Raw genomic sequence first — 19,119 nt, 5'->3', positions numbered from 1 at the left:
CAGTCCCCATGCATCCATAGGAAATAGATTTTTTTTCCTTCAAAAAAGTAACAATTTGAGAGCAGCTGAAAAATGAATGCATGTCAATTTCTTTTATTCCATGTTTCATTCACTGATATTCCATAGGGAAAAAAAGACTTCTTATCCACAACTTCCACTCCCAAAAAATAACCCCCCCAAGGTTATTAATGAAAACATTGTCGCTATGGTAATCCGTTTATTAATAGATGTCAACTATCAATTAATAATCACTCAATTGTAAAGAACAAACAATAATAAAGAGTAAAGAATGTTCCCCGTTACTCTTTGGCAACACTCTGGCTGCAGTTTTTTTGATGAGTGATTTTTTGTTTAAATTCATTTTCAAGTGGAAAAAAAGGAAAAAGGAATACAAAGAGGAGATGAAAGGACGTTCTAAAATAAATAAAAGTAGATTAGTAAAAGTGACCGCACCCATGGAGGGCTCGGACATATATACAGAACTGCGTGGTGAGTCAGTTTACTGCACTTGAGTGTTAAGTCCAGTGTTCGAGTGAATTCCATCGAAGAAACCCCCTGCTGTTATACCAGCGTGTAGGACTTTGCGTAGGGATTGCTGCTCTGTTTCAGATGTCCTCTGGAGTCCAGCAGGGACTCCTGGGAGGTGCTGAGCTTGGCGGCCTGGGCCAGCTCTGACCCCTCTCTGTGGGGGAGTGTGGCGGCCGAGCCAGGCTGCCTTTGGGCTGCTGGGTCCCTACTGGCCTGAGGGGCTTCTGTGGGTGTTGGGGGCGCCATGCGAGATGGCCGTTTTAGCGAACGACTCTTTTGGGGCTCCAGACAAGCTTGACCCATGGCTGCTCTCTCCCCGCTCGCCGACCCCCTGGATGACCCTGAGCAGGACATGCCTCGGTTTAACAGGAAGTCCATGCGTAGGTAAGGAGGGAGGTGAACCAACTCACCACCTGTGGGGCAAAACACACGTACACAATGTAATATAACCTGTCGGCCATGACCAGTCACTTAACTCATTCACTGCCAGTTGATGTGCAAGAATGTGTCCACTCCAGTGCCAGGGTTTTTGTCTTTTTCACTCAAATTGCAGGACCCACAGAATATTGAGTTTCCGAACGACATAAACATTCAATGCAGCGTAAGAACTGCTTCATGTCACAAAGAGGATACAGCAAGTGCTGAAGAATGAATGACTCTCTGTGTCTTTGTGTTGTCATGTTATTTGTTATTTACAGTAAAGTCTCGTTATATCGATATTCTCGGGAGTCGGAAAAAATATCGATATAACCGGACTATCGATATATCCGATCCTGCGGCATGTAAATTTTCTCCTTGCGTTCATAGAAATAGTATCGTAATAAGCAGTACTATCGATATAACCGATATCGATATAACGAGACTTTACTGTATTTATTTATTTATTTATTTTTACTTGAAGATGGCGCCGCGAGAGTGGCTGCCTTTCCAGCAGCTCCTGTATTTTGTTTTTCTACTTCTTTTTTTCCTTTCCTCTTCCTTTCATAACTTTGCTGCTGTGAAATGTAAATTTCTCCACTGAGAGACGAATAAAGGTACATCTAATCCAATCCAAGAAACCTTAGACTTTGAACCAAAATTTCAAATTGTCTTACGTCAACCACAATAACAGACATTATTTTTTACTTCAAATTTGAACACTAGTTATACATGAACTCATTCACTGCCATTCCCAAATTTATTCGGGAATTGAAAATATGACGTGGAGCGCCATTCTTGAATTTGTTCGGGTTTTGGTTTTTCTTGCCGATAAAGCGCTGGTCTGACCTCTGGCAATGATTTTTCCCCTTCCACGAGGGGGCAGTTTTGTCTTTTGTCCATGTTAGTGCCTTGGTACAGCTTTACCTGTTGTTAAAGCGCTATATAAACCTTTATGTATGTATTGGATTGTATTTTGGACAGCAGCCCCCATTTCAACCTCAGATAACTCCAGAACCATATAATTAACTTTGGTTTCTGATGAAACAACTAGTCCGCCAGCCACCGTGGCGCTCCGCATGGTTCGGTTCGTTTGCCGAAAAGTAGTTCGTATGCCAAGATTATATTCTCGTGAATTTAATGTTCATAAGGCAAAAAGTTTGTAAGCTAAAGCAGAGGTCCCCAACCCCCGGGCCGCGGACCGGTACCGCTATGTGGATCATTTGGTACCGGTCCGCGCAGAAATAACACATAATTTACATAATTTCTGTTTTATTTATTATCTGAGTCCGAACTATGTTTTATTTTGAAAAATGAAAAAATACCAGATTAGATACGTCTATGACTTACTCTTGACGCATGTTAGAACGCTTGTCTAGGTCACGTGATACATAGCGCTAAAATTAGCCCACCGTTGTTGTATTTATCCGCCGGTCCGTGAAAATATTGTCTGACATTAAACCAGTCCGTGCCACAAAAAAGGCTGGGGAGCACTGAGCTAAAGCGTTGGTAAACTACGGTAACTGTATCTTTAAATCTTTCGTTGCCATTCCTGAATTTATTCGGGAATTGAAAAGCATGACGAGGAGCACAATTCCCAAATTTGTTATTGTTTTGATTTTTCTTGCGAGGGGTGCGATTAAAGCTTCGGTCAGACCTCTGGCAATGTATTTCAATCCCACAAGGAGGCAGCATTTACCTTTTGTCCAGCCGCCACTACTTTCAATCCAGATAACTCTACAACCAAGTAAGCTTGAAATAAACGTTTTTTTTTGCGGGGAAGAAGAAAGTCCAAGGTTTCTGACACTGCATTGAATGTTTATGTCGTCCTAAAACTCAATATTCTGTGGGTCCTGGAATTTGAATGAAAATGACAAAAACCTTGGCCCAGAAGTGGACATATCTTTGCACATGTCTGGCAATGAATGAGTTAATTTGTTGTGCGTTCTATCTGTAATATGTGTAGGGGGATAAACATTCTAATGTCTTCCCCAAATTCATAACGACCCCTGAGAGGAAACCGTAACTACAATATGACCGCGGCAAAAAAATGAGTTTGACAGAGGGTGCATTAAAAGGGTTGAGGTGTACAGTGTTGTTATTTATCTAGTTGACCAATGAGCAATGAAACATATCAATGACAAATCATCATTTAGGACCTATTGCTGGCAACAACAGTACTACATTAGATGATTATGCTTAGAATTAAGGAAGTTGAGGTTTTAGAGTTATCAGGAAGTTTAAAATGTTAGTATTGTATGTGTCAATGACAAATCAAGATGTGCTCCGTGGGCTTTGGCATCAATCGCCTCACCCGGTCTGTGGGCCTTGGGCACGGCCATGTTCATGACCCGGCTGACGTCCTGAGGCTTGGGCGGGGAAGCAGTGAAGCGGCAGATGCCCGATTCAGACGGCGTACTGGAGGTCAGGCTGTCAGTGTAGTCATTGGTGCCGGCGGTCATTTGCTCCGAGGAGGTGTCGGAGATGAAGCACTCGGTGATGGTGAACTTGGCGTGGCGCAGCTGCTCTTCCAACTTGGCGTGCTCGTAGGCTCTGGCTAGTTCCTCGTATGTGGAGGAAGCACTCTCCGTTGACACCATACTGCTGCGAGCTCGGTCTGGATATGGGCCCGGCGTTAGTGGAGGATATTAGTGTACGGGGTCAGTGGTACTTTGTAGATTGAAAAAAACATGCTGAATTTACTCCATTTTGTCACGTGGTTACAAAAAAAGAGATTTGTCTCAAATGAATTCCTGTATTTTCTGGACCATAAATTGCAGTTTTTTTCATAGTTCAGCCTGGGGAGCAAAGTATAATCTAACTGGGTTTATGAGTGAAATTCTGAACATATGATTTGATCATTACACATGTTATATTCACACTCAACAGCAAGAAGGCGTTCATAAAGCCTGTGTTGATAAGTAGAAGTTGTACAATAACTCTTAATATGTTCATGAACATAGCAGGGACAATCTAATTTGTGATTTCTGTATATTTCTTTACTTCAAGATGGCGCCGCGAGAGTGACTGCCTTTCCAGCAGCTCCCGTATTTTGTATTTCTACTTCTTTCTTTCCTTTCCTCTTCCTTTCATAACTTTGTTGCTGTGAAATGTGAATTTCTCCACTGCGAGATGAATAAAGGTACATCCAATCCAATCCAATCGGTTTGTTGTTTGTGTGTCAGGTAGCATTAGCATATTGTATACTTAATCAGCCTATTGGTCTCTATTTTGTTTTTATTGTAAATTGCCTTTTAAGATGACATTTCGGTTCTTGGTATTGGATTTTATCAAATAAATTTCTCCCAAAAATGCGACTTCTCCTCCAGTGCGATTTGTATGTGTTGTTTTTTTCTTTATTATGCATTTAATGGCTGGTGCGATTTATAATCCGCAAAATACAGTAAAAATATATTTGAAAACAGTTTGTCTCATTTTGTGCAACCACTTTTAATCATACTGATCAAATTAAAACAGCATTTTTTTCAGTTGTAAAGTGTTTGTGATGTATGGTAACCTTGTCAAAGAAAATGCAATGCTGTTACTGATTTTATTGACACCACATGCATAAAAAAAGATGCTGACCAGTATCCTGAGATGGACTGACGCTGTAGCTGTCACTCTCCTTGTCGACAGAGCCTGCAACTCTTGGCGTGGGCAGCCTCCAGTCAGTGCTTAGCGTGTGGGATGAGACTGGAGGGTGTGGTCGGTTCAGTGTCCATTGACTGGCGTACCGGTTACGAGGAGCCGGGCCAGCTTTAGCTGTGCGGCGGGCAGTTGGGTCTGTGAGAAAGAGTTAACGTCCATCTGTTTATGCAAATCATGGAAGATGGGGAACCTTTTTTAAAGTCAACTTAAAAGGTGAAATGAAGATACTGTTTTATTTTGCAAGATATTTCAACCGTGTATTTGTTAAAATGTTGATTATTATGAGTTAGAGATTATAAAAACCACACAATCAGAGTCTCAAAAAAATGATGAAATAAACAGAAAAATGAACCAGGCTTTGGTATTTTTAGTCAAGTTAGCAGGTGCCAAGTCCTGTTGAAAAATGAAATCAGCATCTTCAAAGAGCTCATATGCCAAATGAAGCAAGAAGTGCTCTAAGATTTCTTGATAGACGTTTGCGTTGACTCTGGAATTTTAAAGTAAAGTGGACCAACACCAGAAGATGACAGGGCACCCCAAACCATAACATACTGTGGAAACTTCACACTGGACTTGAAGCATTTTGGGTTCTGGGCCTCTTGTTTCTTCCTCCAGACTCTGGGACCTTTATTTCCAAATGAGATGCTGAATTTGCTCTCATCAGAAAAGAGGACTTTGGACCACTCACCAAGAGACCACTGGTTTTCGGCGGAAGAATACCAAACCACACGGTCGAACAGCGCCGCGGTGGCTGGCGGACTAGTTTTCCGCACCCACTTTCTTTTAGTGCACTCAGTGCAGATGTGGTTTGTTATCGAGTGGAGTACTTTTGCTTTTTTGGGACCGAAAAAGACCCCACCACAGGCTAGTGTTAAGCCGAAGAGGACACAAGGACACAAAGACAATTATGGTCGAGCAGAAGAAGGAGATCATCGAAAAACATGAACAAGGTGTGCGTTTGTGTGACTTAGCGTCCCAGTACCAGTATGCTAAGTCAACCATTGCTACGTGTGGCTATTATCGCCGAGAAAGCACGACAACTTCACTCGGATATCATCAAGAGGCAACTACATCAATGACCATCACAAAGGTAAATAAAACGACTTTATTATACAGTACCGTTTATTTATTTAATTACAATACAATAACACATTCATTCTACATAAAATACGGTATATTTTGTGTCGTTTTAAGGCTTATTTAGTCGAAAATTATGTTTTATGGGGACCTCGAAATGGATTATTCTGCTTTTTAACGGTTTCTTATGGGAAATAAATGTTTGGCAGATGAACTTTTACTCTTATACAAACTTCCTGGGAACTAATTAAGTTCGTAAACTGAGGTATCACTGTACAAGTAAAGTGATGAGAGAACGAGAAATACCTGGATAAGAAGCAAAGGGGGGAGCACAAGGGACACTAATGATGTGAACAAGTGGTGATGAAAAAGGTCACAAGGGAACAAAACCATACGTAGTATAAACAATAACATAACGTAATGTTCTTATTGACTAATCCAGGGGTGTCAAATTATTTTTTTTTGCCGCAGGACACATAGTAGTTATGGTTTCCTCTCGAGGTTGTTATGAATTGGGGGAAAGCATTTCAATGTTTCAACTCCTCCACGAATTACATACAGAACACACAACAAATTAATGAATAACTCGTTTTCAAATCTGAAGTCAAGAATAATGACTGTTATTGCGGTTTACATGGGACAATTTGAAATTTTGGTTCGCACTTTAGCAAGTATCATGCCACTTGACATGCTTGATTTGGTTTCGTGGGCCGAAAAAAATTATGTGGCGGGACAGATTTGGCCGCTCGGCCTTGACTTTGACACCATTGGACTTTTGTGTGGCCCAAGTGTTGTTGTTTAATCTCCTGAACAATCATGTGTTTGGCTGAAGCATGTGTTGTATAATTTATTGTTATTTTTTGGGACAGTGATACGCTGCTTTCAGTATACTGTATACAAGGGTGGCATTGCAGCAATTCTATGATGGTAATATCGCAGTTATTGTGACACCCAGGTCACAAAATAGCTCACAGTAGAATAGTATCACAATTTCCCACAAATACTGCTAGTTTTACAGTTCGAAAAGTGGCCTTCATTTAGCGTAATCCACAAAATAAAAAGTAAAAATCCCCTTTCGTGCATATCGAAGAAAACTGCATTTTATGAAATATAAAAAGGGGGTCCGTACTGGACTTACTGGTTCCTGGTCTGGCATCAGACACGTCTACCAGAGGACCGGTGGCCTGGGAGAGAGACTGGTAGTGGACAGTGTGGGTGACTGTGGATGACTTCTGTTTCTGTGTTTCTCCAAAGTCGTTGTCAGTCAGTAACACAGTTGACCTGTCATCTGCAGGAACACAATGAATATTCATGTTTTGATTGCTTGTTGTTAACTAACTAAATACATTGAATAAACAAACAAACAAACAAACAAACAAACAAATAAATAAATGAATAAATAAAAAAGACGTCCCAGTAGTCGAGTGCTTAGCATGCCAACTTCACAGTGCAGAGGTCGTGAATTCAAATCTTTCTCCGGCCCCCCTGTGTGATGTTCATGCATATTCTGCATATTCTCCCTGGCTCCCGTGGGTGTTCTACGCGTCCTCCAGATTCATCCCACATTCCAAAAAAATGCATGGCAGGCTGATTGAACTCTCTAAATTGTCCCTAGGTGTGAGTGTGAGAGCGATTGGTTGTTTGTCTCTGTGTGCCCTGTGATTGGTTGACAACCAATTCAGGGTGTCCCCTGCCGAGTGTCCAAAAACGTCTGAGATAGGCTCCAGCCCCCCAGCGACAATCGTGAGGATAAAGCAGTCAGGAAGATGAATGAATGAATGAATGAATGAATGAATAAATAAATAAATAAATAAATAAATAAATAAACAAACAAATAAATACATAAATGACTTTCCTCCGTGGTATGGCACGTTGTGCTTACCAACGGTCTCCATGGTGTCCCTTTCCTCAATAAGAAGCTGAGCTCTGGGGATGTCAATGTGCATTCGAAGGGTTTGCTGCTGTTTGTTGACTGGTTCTGCTGGACGCGTGTTTTTACTGGGAAGGCAGAAATGATTCTTTTATGACAAACTCTTCATTACATCTCATAGAAGTAAGTCAGGAGGCTTACCTCATTAGCATCTCCGCCAAACTTTTGGCATCTAAGAAACAGAATGAGGATATAATTAATTGAAGGTGTCATGTGAAGTTGAGGAAATGATCACACGAGACGGGAGGTGCCATCTCTTGTCTTACCTCGCAGTCTCTTTAGCCTCTGCTCTCGCCTTCTCCTCCTCAGTATCAGCAGGCCGATGAAGATGACAACAATTCCCACCAGCACACAGGAAATAGTCACCATCATCTTCAAACCTTCGCCACCCCCAGAGGTGTCCTCACTCACGTTGGGTGCCTTCACCAGTGGGGCAATGGTACCTGTCAAGGGGTTCTTACGTTAAATAAGATGTTCTCAATGTTCTCAAGTTAAATTTCACTGGATAACACAAAACAACAATAAAACATATAAACGTAAGCCAGTGTTTTAGATAGTGCTATGGCTAGCCAAAAAGGTATTGCTGACCGTGTCAGCTCTTTTGTGTAGCTGTTGGTTGTACTTCCTGGTGCTTTATACTATCTTTGCGACTGCTTTATTTCCTCAATAGAATAGTTGTCCATGTTAAGCGTTTTGTTTATAGCTTCAGCTGTTGTTAAAGACCTACATAAATGAATATGTATTGTATTGTATATTATTTATGTATTTAATAATAATAATAATAATAATAATAATAATAATAATAATAATGAAATCATACTCATAATTATACTCATACTCATAATCATAATAAACATATATTTTATTTAAAAGTGCCTTTCAAAGCTCTCAAGGACACTTTATAATCACAAAACAAGCACAATAAAAGCACATGTGAATTTAGAAATAATAAAAGAAGAGATAGAACTACACAGAGAATCTGATTTTGAATAGGTGAAGGTGGGAAGATAATACCTTCTTAAGTATCTATTTATGTAGTTATTGATTTATTTATTGGTGTTTGTTTATTTGTTTATTTATTAGTTTATTTTTTCTTATATTCTGATTTATTTATTTGTTCTGATGGATTTATTTATTCATATATCTATTTAGTGTTTTAAATAGAAGCGAAAATTCATCCATTTTCCAACCGATTGTCCTCTTGAAATTTTAAAAAATATATTATTTTTATCTATAGGTAATTTCAACATTTCTTGGCTCGTTGAAATCGCTGCAAATTGAAATTGTTCACATCATTCCTGTTTCAATTTTTGTAAAATTATTTTGCATTTACCCAAATTGAATTTTTACTGATTCTGACCTTTCCAACTTTAAACTACAGTATTCAGCTTGTTTCCATCCCCAAAACTTTCACATTTTCTAATTAAAAAGTCAATTTAAAAAATGTGTTTCAAACATGTTTTCTCTTTGTGTTAATGCGTAATAGAAAGCATTGAAAACCTTTCTTTCTCATTAACAACAAATGTTCAAATAGTCCGGCAAAATAACCTCGACTTTCTATGAAACCATCGCAAATGCGGTTTTGGGACTTTCAAGCGTCAGCAATCCTATTGAAAATTTCTGCGGGAATTTACGAGGAGAACTTACTGCCGTCATAGCTGAGCGTTGCAAACTTGACCCTTTTCTCCGCGTATCCAGCGCTGTTGTAGATTTTCATCTGCAACTCATACCAGGTTGCCTCTTGCAGGTCGTAGAGAATGTGACTCTTGGTGAGGGATGTGCGCTGTGCTGTGGTCCACGTAGGAGAGTCCATGGGGCGATACTCCAGCGTGAAGGAGGTTATCGGGCACCCGCCATTGTTCCAGCCGTTCAGGTTGAGCTTCACTCGAGTGGCATTGATACTGGTAAAGAGCTCCTGTTCTTTGGAATACTGAGGTTCTGAAGGGATGAGAAGATGAACAATGAATTTCATCCATCCATCCATCCATCCATCCATCCATCCATTTTCTAACTACAAATAAATATATTCCCTACCTTTCCCATGAGTCTTTGCTTCAATGATCTCACTTATGCGTCCAGGCCCGACAGCATTCTGGGCCGTTAGAGTGAATTTATACCATGTGCCACACTTGAGGTTCTCCAACCGATATGAGCGTTCACTTGGACTGATGGCAAAGTTCCCCCACTGTTCACTGTTGTCCTCTGAATATTGCAAAATGTAGCCTAGGAACAAAATGTGGATCGTGAGTGCCTGATCTATTTAGGAATGGTAATTTGAGAGATGATGATGACGTCAAATTTCATGTATATTCAACCTCTTATGGAACTGCCGCCATTGTCTCCAGGTATCCAGGACAGGGTGATGGAAGTTGTGGTTGTCTTAGTCACCGTGAGGCGAGGCTGGTCAGGTGGAACTAAAGAAGAGACATACCAGAGATGCTTTTTTTATTTAATTTAATCTTTTCGACTGTATTCCAGCATTCACCCGCTAATTTGCAGGAATATGGGGGTCTGCTACAAATACCGAAATTCCATGAGTAACTAATGGGCAACGAAAAGTATTTGTAATCCCATATGGATGCCGCAAGATGGCAGCAAAGCAATACCTTTGTCTAAATTAAACTCATCCATCCACTTCAGCAGAGTTCCTTTCCACTAATATTTGTCAACTTCTTTTCCTTTTGGCTTCTTCCATTAGGGGTCGCCACAGTGAATCAGTGTCGTCCAGCTAACACCGTTCTGTGCAGCCTCTTCTCTCACACAAGCTAACTCCATGTCCTCTTTCACAACATCCATGAACCTCATCTTTGGTCTTCCACTCAGGCACTAACATTTTTCAACATATGGCAGTGATGCATTTTAAAAAATTCAAATGTAACCTTTATTGAACAATTTAGAACACAATCATTCAGAAGTCCTATTTTTTGTTTTGTCAAATCACTTCATCCTAGTTATTTGACACCACAAATGGTTCCAAAGTACGACTTAAATTGCTTTGGTGAGAGCACCACGGCACTGAATAGGTGGAGGAGGATATTATAGGCGAATAAACAAACAAAATAGGGAGGAGGCGATTTTGAGAAATTACATTACAAATATGTGGTGATGTACTGTACTCCATTTCTTACCTTGAACCTGCAGGTTGAGGACAATTTTTTCAGAGCCAAAGCTATTACTGGCAACGCATGTATAGTTCCCAGAGTCCTCGGCTTTCACCGTCCGAATAACAAGGCTGCCGTTACCATGGACACTGCGGCGGCTGTCAATCACAACAGGTGCTGGGGTTCCATTGCTGCAACACAGATGGATCACGTGAATTGGTTTTATGTTTTTGTGCGTTAAAGGACTAATGACATCAGACACATTAGTTGACAGTCACAGCAGCCGTATGGATACTCACGTTTCCTTTAACCACTTGATTGTTGGCGAAGGATCCCCGACTGCCTTACAAGGCAATACAATGTCTTTCATCCAAGGTGTTGTGACTGTCCTGTTGAAGGTCAAGATGCGTGCTGGAGCTATTTAAAAAAAAGAATCTATTTTAAACTGCAAGCAGCAATTTTTATAACAAATGCCCAAATTGACCCTCAAACGTTGACACCATAGTCAAAGTATTCCAAAATAATATTTCCTTCTTTGCATGAGTGGAGTTGCAAGTGTCTTTCCAAGCTTCTCCAGTCACACCCGCCTCTTGGTGTTCTTATGATGTATCAGGTCGGGTTGATCTCTCTCCAGATCACCTGCTAAGATTCATAGCCCTCAGTCGGACAGCAGGACGGTCTCATCCCTCTTTTTCCAGCTATCTCCATAGTTGAGAAAACCCTTAAGATTTGTCATCTTATGATTATTTTTCAATTGCTGGTGTGATAAACAGGTAAAATGTGGGTATAATGAGGGTCCTGAAGATGATGACAGAGTATCTGTATTATACAGTACAGTGATACCTCAGCTTACGAACACTTTAGGTTCCGAACCTTTCACCTTAAGAACATTATATTCGCAAGAATATAATCTTGGCATACAAACTACTTTTCGGCAAACGAACCAAACCACACGGAACGCCACAGTGGCTGGTGGACTAGTTTTTGGCTGAAGAACACCAAACCACATGATTGAACAGCGCCACGGTGGCTGGCGGACTAGTTTTCGTTACCCCCTTTCTTTGAGTGCGGACGTGGCTTGTTATCGAGAATACTTTTGCTATTATGGGACCGAAAAAGACCCCACCGCAGGCTAGTGTTGAGCCGAAGAGGAAACAAAACAAAATTACAGTCGAGTTGAAGAAGGAGATCATCGAGAAACACGAACGAGGTGTGCGTTTGTGTGACTTAGCGTCCCACTACCAGTATGCTAAGTCGACCATTGCTACGTGGCTAAGGGTGTTTCTGTGTTGTTTAAGCAACAATCTCAGGTAATAGAAGAGGTTGAAAAACTTCTGTTGAATTGGATTAACGAAAAGCAGCGAGCAGGGGACATTGTGAATGAGGGTATTATCACCGAGAAAGCAAGGCAACTTCACTCGGATATCATCAAGAGGCAACCTGGAAGCTTGTCATCTAATTACGACTACCATCACAAAGCGAAATGACTTGTTTTATACAGTACAGTTTATTTCTTTAATTACAATACAATAGCACATTTATTACACAACAAAAGGTATATTTTGGATTGGATTGGATTGGATTTGCCTTTATTAGTCTCACAATGGAGAAATTTACATTTCACAGCAGCAAAGTGATGAAAGGAATGAAAGTAGAAAAAAGAAATACATGAGCTGCTGGAAAGGCAGCCACTCTCGCGGCGCCGTCTTGAAGTCAAAAGAAGATTTTGTGTCGTTTTAAGGCTTATTTAGTAGAAAATTATGTTTTATGGGGACCTGGGAACGGATTATTCTCATTTTTAATGCTTTCTTATGGGAAATAAATGTTTGGCAGATGAACGTTTTGCCTTACACACACTTTCTGGGAACCAATTAAGTTTGTAAGCTGAGGTATCACTGTACTCCTCATTTTCTTGTGATACACCATCCACTTCCTCTTCTGAATCAGTTGTCTTGCTGGATATCAGAAAAAAAACTGTTTTAGAGTCTCTTCAATGTCACAAGAGAATGAGCGGTCCTCTCATACTGTATGCAGCACCCTTACAACCCCTTAAAATCCACAAAAAAGGAGTCTGCGAGAATGTCACCTATCTTGTCTGGTTTATGTCTGCTACTGTCTTGTTCATGTGTACAACTCATTGTTTTGAGACACACAACTAAAACATTGAAACAGTCTGGAGTGTGTAAAAAACATTATGACTTTAATTTCAACTCGATTTTCCTCATAGATCATTTTGAACCGAATATCATCTTTGTTCTTTTTTTTGTACAGCTGCATTGAAATTGGAATAAAAATGAAATTTCCATTTTTCTATAGTTGGGGACAATCGAGGAAAAGTAATAAAATTTCAAGTTATAAAATATCATTTAGGGTTTTTTTTTAGCATTTTTAACACAGTTTTGGGTCATTTTGACCAGAAAACTACAGGGGCGTTCACATTTGTGTGTGTCTTTTTTAGTTTGATAGATCTGTTGAATTTCTGTGAATCTAGCTTCTTTCAACGTTGCAATGTTTCAACTGAAAAGGTTGTTTTTTTGTGGTTGGCGTGGACGGTGTCATGTTTAGAAACAAAAAGGCAAACGTTTCCTAGCAGATTATACACATTTAGGATGCTTCTGATCTGATGCATTTAGGATGAACTGGTTTTCTTTTCATACCTCTTCTTTCAGACCTTTACATTCTCTGAGCCATATATGGCTCAGAGAATGTAAAGCTTCATCCTCGAATGTGAAGATAATCCATAAAATAGATTCAAAAGTGAGGTGAAAGCCCCGATAAGAGTCTTGCTACCTGACGTTTATCTGCATATGGGATCGTCTGTGGTCACGCTAAGAGAGTGATGTGCAGACAGGGTCACACGAGATGTCATGAGCATTTTACTGATACTATGTGGTGATAGTGTGAACTAACATGAGTGCTGTGGCTTTTGTTAAAACACTTTATTGTGTGTAAACACGGTATTGTAATTCACCCTTTCAGGGACAGCGGTTTTGACACTGGGCAGTTTCTCATGTTATCAGGTTACAGGGTGCATGAAAGTGTTTATTTACCTTTGATTTATTGATTTTATTGAATTTGGGGAAAACAAAACTTGTTTTAATACTGTTCTCTCAAAGGGATTCCCTCTCATACACAGGGAGAGGCACACCTGTCACTTTCAAAACTAATTTTAAGCAATACAATACACATTGATTTATATAGCATTCCATAGTTTCACTTGCCTTCAGCCATGGGTTTAACAGTGATGATTTCGCTGGCATTTCCACGGCCGGCAGCAGTGACAGCCACCACCCAGATGCTGTATTGACGGTTTCTGCTCAGGTTTGGGATCCGGTAGAAAAACACATCTGGGGCTGCCTCAAACTCACTGCTTACCTGTGTGTGGGAAGGTATTTTATACTGAACTCTGCGTAACAACTAAAAAGTAATAAGCATATGAATGGAACTGAATTTTTTTTTTAAGGATTATACTGTATATTGAGCTAGGAAGTGGGTGCTAACAAAACATACAGTCTATGTACAGTTACAATTTAAAATCAGATTTTGTTCCCTCCACCTGTCCTGATATGTACTGTATGTTATGATGCAGCATTCTATTACCGTTGGGTGTGGATTTGAGCAGAAAACAGTGTATTTCCTGATGATGCCGTTCACTTTGACTGGAGGAAGCCATGACACAAACACGACTGAGTTGGAAGCAGCTGCTGCCTTCACACCTCCAGGGGACCGGGAACTGCAATACAAAGAAAGTTACACTCAGATAGTACTTAATATTTACAATGCGATCTCTGTCTTTGTGATTACTGAAATGGCCCCCTACCGTCTTCCTTGGTTCGGATGTAAATCTGTTCACTCCGAACTCCGTCACCTGCTCGGGTGAAGGCTAACACCTGGATGCTGTAGTTAGTATACTTTTCTAGACCGTCCAACTCCAGTGATGGCTTGGAAGTGGTAACATTCCTGATCTCTCCAAGCTCTGAGGAGAAAGTATGAAGACAATTCACTCCCAATTTTGAAATAATTTCTCTGCTTCGCTGTCCAAAGCTTCATTTCCTTCCCGCTTTTAATTTGTCTCCGCAGTATATAGAGGATAATATAGTTTGTGCATATCTCTTGCTACTCATGTGCAATTAAAAAACAAGAAGAATGGGAGGTTGGGAGATAATGTGATCATATGATATACCGTTGAAACCCAAAATGAATGAACCATATTTTTATGTTATTTGCTATCCACTATAGTTCACTCATAGCAGGTTATAGGTCATTTCAATCTGCACGAATAACAAAAACAGAAAACGAGTTATTAAACAAACAATAAAAACAATGTAAACACATATGCTAAAGCTCATAACAATTAATACTCTTGCAACATTTTTGGTCTTATTATATTGGTTTGATGGAAGTGAGGCATAGTAAATATTATGTCATTCTTAATCTTCAGGAAAGATCCCCCACAATCACCCTCCCCCCACATACACACCCACATTCACGTGCACACACACACACTTTTTTTCTTTATTTAAAATTGCTGAGAATTTTAAGTTGGTGAACCATCGGATATAGAACGCCACTTAACTCTTAATTTTGTGTTACTTCATTTGCATAACAGATTGTTAAAAGACATGGAAGTAAAAACAGAAACAACAACATAAAAACCATGTATTGTTCATTTCATTTTATGTATCCAGTAAATTATAAAAAGCAAAATATTACACCAGTGTTTGTCAGACTGTCTTGACCGTTTTACACTGCCCCCTGCTGATTATTAAAAAATATAGACTATGAAATTAATGGTATATTCTGGATGTTCAAGTGGAAAACAAACTTATAAAACATTATGAGGGAAGCTATTCTGTCCACTTGGATAAAATGCTTTGTTGTTTTAACCCACATACTGAGAATGCCTACTGTTTCCACGCAAACTCCTCATGGTTGTCTAGTCCTTAGGAGTTCACAGTTAATGTGTGGGCCAACATGATGTGACAGGGTAAGGGTCAAAGGTAATTGCGTTGTCACAACCGACTCCCACTCATGCGAATCCAGCTTGCGACAATGGCCGTCGCGTGTTATCTGACATCCTATTTCCAGGGATAATTTTAGCCCAAAGAAAATTACTCCTTGTTAGGCTACCCACAATGCATGTTGTTAACTGCAAGCTACATCAGTAACAAACGTTTTTACTCAGCGTAACACTGTTTTTCTTAGTTCATAACAAATTTGAGAATAAGAAAAAAAAATGAGTTGATAATTAGCAACTGAGTCATAATGAAACGAAGCCAAGTCAAGGATGTACACAAACTGCTGCAAGCGAGAGGATTCTGATTCTGATATTCAGGAATCAGAAGTTGTGACACACTTCTAGAATAGAAAGATATACAGTAGATGTGGAAATAATGCAGTTCAAACACCACAGTGACCTTATGAACAACAAACACAAAGTGCAAATGAGTGTGTGCTGTCAAAGCAGTACCTCCATCAGGCAGGTTGGCCCAGTAGATCACCCTGAAGCCCATAAGGTTGCCATTCAGAGCATCTTTAGGAGGGGTCAGCCATGATAAAGAGATGACCTCTGGAAACGTAGCCGTGGCTTGGACGTGCTCTGGAGGACGACTTGGAACTGGCGAGGAAGTAGAATAGGAGAATTGATGCATCACGCAAACATCAACAGCCGCATTACCCATATTCTCCACTCGGGTGTAACGTAATCTCACAAATGTCCCAAACTGCTCGTTTCGGGGTAGGAGTAAAAGGTATTTTGGGCGTTTATTTTGTCACCAAGTCATATGATTGCATATTTTTTGTTACTATTTTTATTAGAGTAATTTATTATGTTAAGTGCTCAATATGTCCTCCATGATTATTTGCTAGCTTCTGCTAACTTCCTATTTACTAGCTTCTAACCACAACACTACACACACATCAACCAGAGTCCATATCTTGAAGTCACTGATTAAACTTGAACCATAAAGTACAGGAATTCAATTGTGAAGCTTTTTGCCTGCTTTCTTACCATCCTCCAGTGTAGTGGCAGCCACCTCAGTGGAAGATGGCCCAGTTCCTGCACTGTTACTGGCTTGCACCACAACGCCATACTGGGTGAACTTCTTGAGATTGTCAAGTACCAAGCTTTCTGCGTTATCGCCGGTTGTCTCGACGCTAATTACGCTGAACTGGTAGTTTCCACCGGAGCTGTACTCTCTGTAGCCCACTTGGTAGCCTTTGATTGCACCATTCTGGAGGTGTTTCTTCGGTGCCTGATGGAAAATTCACAAAGGGATTGTTACGCGCTATTGATATATGACAGCAACCACACTAGGGTTGAAATATACTAAAGACTATGAACTTGAGACGACAGTATCTGCCAGCTACACCAAGCATCCCTGTCCAAAGTTCTTTTTTTAACGCATTCAATGCTACACAATGTGAAAAAAATGTGTCCACTTCAAGTGCCAGGTTTTTTGTCATTTTCACTCAAATTGCAGGACCCACAGAATATTGAGTTTTAGAACAACATAACGATTCAATTCAGCATAAGAATCCTTAACTCTCTTTTTTGATCAGAAAAAAAAATGTTAATTCCTAAGTTATATGGATCTGTGGTAATCTAAGCTTGAAATGGGGGCGGCACAAAACACAATATAATACATACATATTGATTTATATAGGGCTTTAACAACAGCTGAAGCTGTAACAGAGCGTTAACATGGACAAAAGGCAAATGCTGCCCCCTTGCAGAAGGGAAAAACACCAGAGGTTTGACCAGCGCTTTATAGGCAGAAAAAACAAAACCTAAAGACATTTGGGAATGACTCAATTTCAATACCCGAATAAATTTGTGAATGCCAGCGAATGAGTTAATCTACAGGCTTTTTGGAAATTGTGGCTTCTTCATAGACTTAAAAAAGGACAAATATATTGGTGTATTCAAATTAATGAAGCCAAAACAGATATGTTGTCAAATGTCAAACTACTCGCCCACTAAACCTCCAAACTGGTGATGAATTTGATTAGCTAATAAAGATCAACTCATCAGACGTAAACAAAAACATGCAAAACTGTTTTTCCCTCTTTGGTCACTTTCACAGTTTCATGAATTAATTGCATCCATGTCCTTGGGCTCATGTGAAAATGAAGTTACATGCCCGCAAACACAAACACAATTCTATTTTTGTCAAACTAAAAATTCAGAACAGTCTTGATTCAACCGACCTATTTTATACTGTCACATGGATGAGTGCGAATGTACACAGACAAAAAAATCAATGTCCTTTGTTGTACTTTGTAATATCCAGTGCAATAAATGTAATAAAAAATCCAACATCAGAAACAATGTCTTCAGCACAATTGTAACTTACCCTCCAGGAAACTTTGATGCTTTGAGAAGAGAGGGATTCCAGCTGCACATCCTGAGGTGGTCCATCAGGGGCTGGAGACAGATTTACAACATGTGTTAATTCAGCAGCAAACAAATACAAATATATCTAAGTGTGTCTGGACCTTGCGGCTTGCACAAATGTGATGGGCGGAGTTTAAAAGCGGTTTCTTGCATAGGGGTGGAAATGCTTTGCAGGGTGGTGCAGGGTCTAAAACGGATTCCATTGACCATGGTGTGACATTTATTACTGAGGCGGCTAATTGAAAAGTTCTGCTTTTAGTGCAGGGTCAGTGTGTGTTCAATAATACAACAGAGCCTATGGGACTGATGTTAATGAATTGACCTCCTCAGCTGTGACTCTCCTTTTGTTTCTTGTCTTTAACTTTCTGCCTGTCTTTGGTATTGCCTGTAATCGGTTTTATGGTTTCGTTAAGTCAAAATAACCTGCAGTAACCAAAAACATAGCTACCTATGCGACATAACAATAAACGTAAACAAACACATTGAGGCTTCTGAATGGAAAAATGAGCTGACTTGTTGAACACATAGAAACATGAATTTATGAAATACTGTATGGTATTTTCCGTACTATGAGACACAGCTAAAAATATTCAATTTACTCAAAAGCTGACGGTGCGCATTGTAATCCGTATGCGCTTTATATACGGTGTTGCCGTCTCCTTATACGGTAATCCCTCTTAATAATAATAATAATAATAATACTAATAATACTACTACTAATAATAATATATTTCATTTATTGCTTTCAAAACTTTCAAGGTCACTGTACAGTCACAGGCTAAGTTTTTCTGTGGGTGAGCATTCTCAGCCACACGCGCCAGTGTTCACTCAACCCGAAAGTAACTCAAAAAGATAGAAAGCTAGCTCGCTAGCTAATAGATAGCTAATAGCTAGTGAGCTAGATAGATAGATAGCAAATAGAGAGCTTATCTTTATGTAATTATATTATTTATCGTGGTTAATGCAGACCAAGACAACTTGCGATAGACGAAAAACCGCGATGTAGCAAACCATAGATGTAT

At 39.9% G+C, this 19,119-nt stretch overlaps 1 protein-coding gene across 1 annotated transcript in view; it reads right to left on the bottom strand.

Moving 5' to 3' along the window:
* Nucleotides 1-559: 559 nt before the first annotated feature.
* The window catches only part of dscama (DS cell adhesion molecule a), a 119,849-nt gene continuing 101,289 nt past the window's right edge, over nucleotides 560-19,119 (bottom strand). Inside the window, exons 16-33 of the mRNA XM_089016319.1 lie at nucleotides 18,057-18,127; nucleotides 16,712-16,955; nucleotides 16,172-16,318; nucleotides 14,506-14,677; nucleotides 14,302-14,434; nucleotides 13,923-14,076; nucleotides 11,001-11,118; nucleotides 10,729-10,892; nucleotides 9,916-10,014; nucleotides 9,635-9,823; nucleotides 9,248-9,538; nucleotides 7,867-8,043; nucleotides 7,742-7,772; nucleotides 7,553-7,668; nucleotides 6,809-6,958; nucleotides 4,531-4,728; nucleotides 3,260-3,562; nucleotides 560-941 (exon numbers count right to left, since the gene is read on the bottom strand). Of these exons, the coding sequence (XP_088872445.1) occupies nucleotides 562-941; nucleotides 3,260-3,562; nucleotides 4,531-4,728; nucleotides 6,809-6,958; nucleotides 7,553-7,668; nucleotides 7,742-7,772; nucleotides 7,867-8,043; nucleotides 9,248-9,538; nucleotides 9,635-9,823; nucleotides 9,916-10,014; nucleotides 10,729-10,892; nucleotides 11,001-11,118; nucleotides 13,923-14,076; nucleotides 14,302-14,434; nucleotides 14,506-14,677; nucleotides 16,172-16,318; nucleotides 16,712-16,955; nucleotides 18,057-18,127 (3,137 nt within the window). The 3' untranslated portion in view covers nucleotides 560-561. The remainder of the gene's footprint in view (nucleotides 942-3,259; nucleotides 3,563-4,530; nucleotides 4,729-6,808; nucleotides 6,959-7,552; nucleotides 7,669-7,741; nucleotides 7,773-7,866; nucleotides 8,044-9,247; nucleotides 9,539-9,634; nucleotides 9,824-9,915; nucleotides 10,015-10,728; nucleotides 10,893-11,000; nucleotides 11,119-13,922; nucleotides 14,077-14,301; nucleotides 14,435-14,505; nucleotides 14,678-16,171; nucleotides 16,319-16,711; nucleotides 16,956-18,056; nucleotides 18,128-19,119) is intronic.

The sequence above is a fragment of the Hippocampus bargibanti genome, linkage group LG16, assembly GCF_051943395.1.
Source record: "Hippocampus bargibanti isolate YZ-2025 linkage group LG16, ASM5194339v1, whole genome shotgun sequence".
Lineage (NCBI taxonomy): Eukaryota > Metazoa > Chordata > Actinopteri > Syngnathiformes > Syngnathidae > Hippocampus > Hippocampus bargibanti.
Note: the sequence above shows the minus strand (reverse complement) of the source record. Positions and strands in the feature narration are given on the sequence as shown.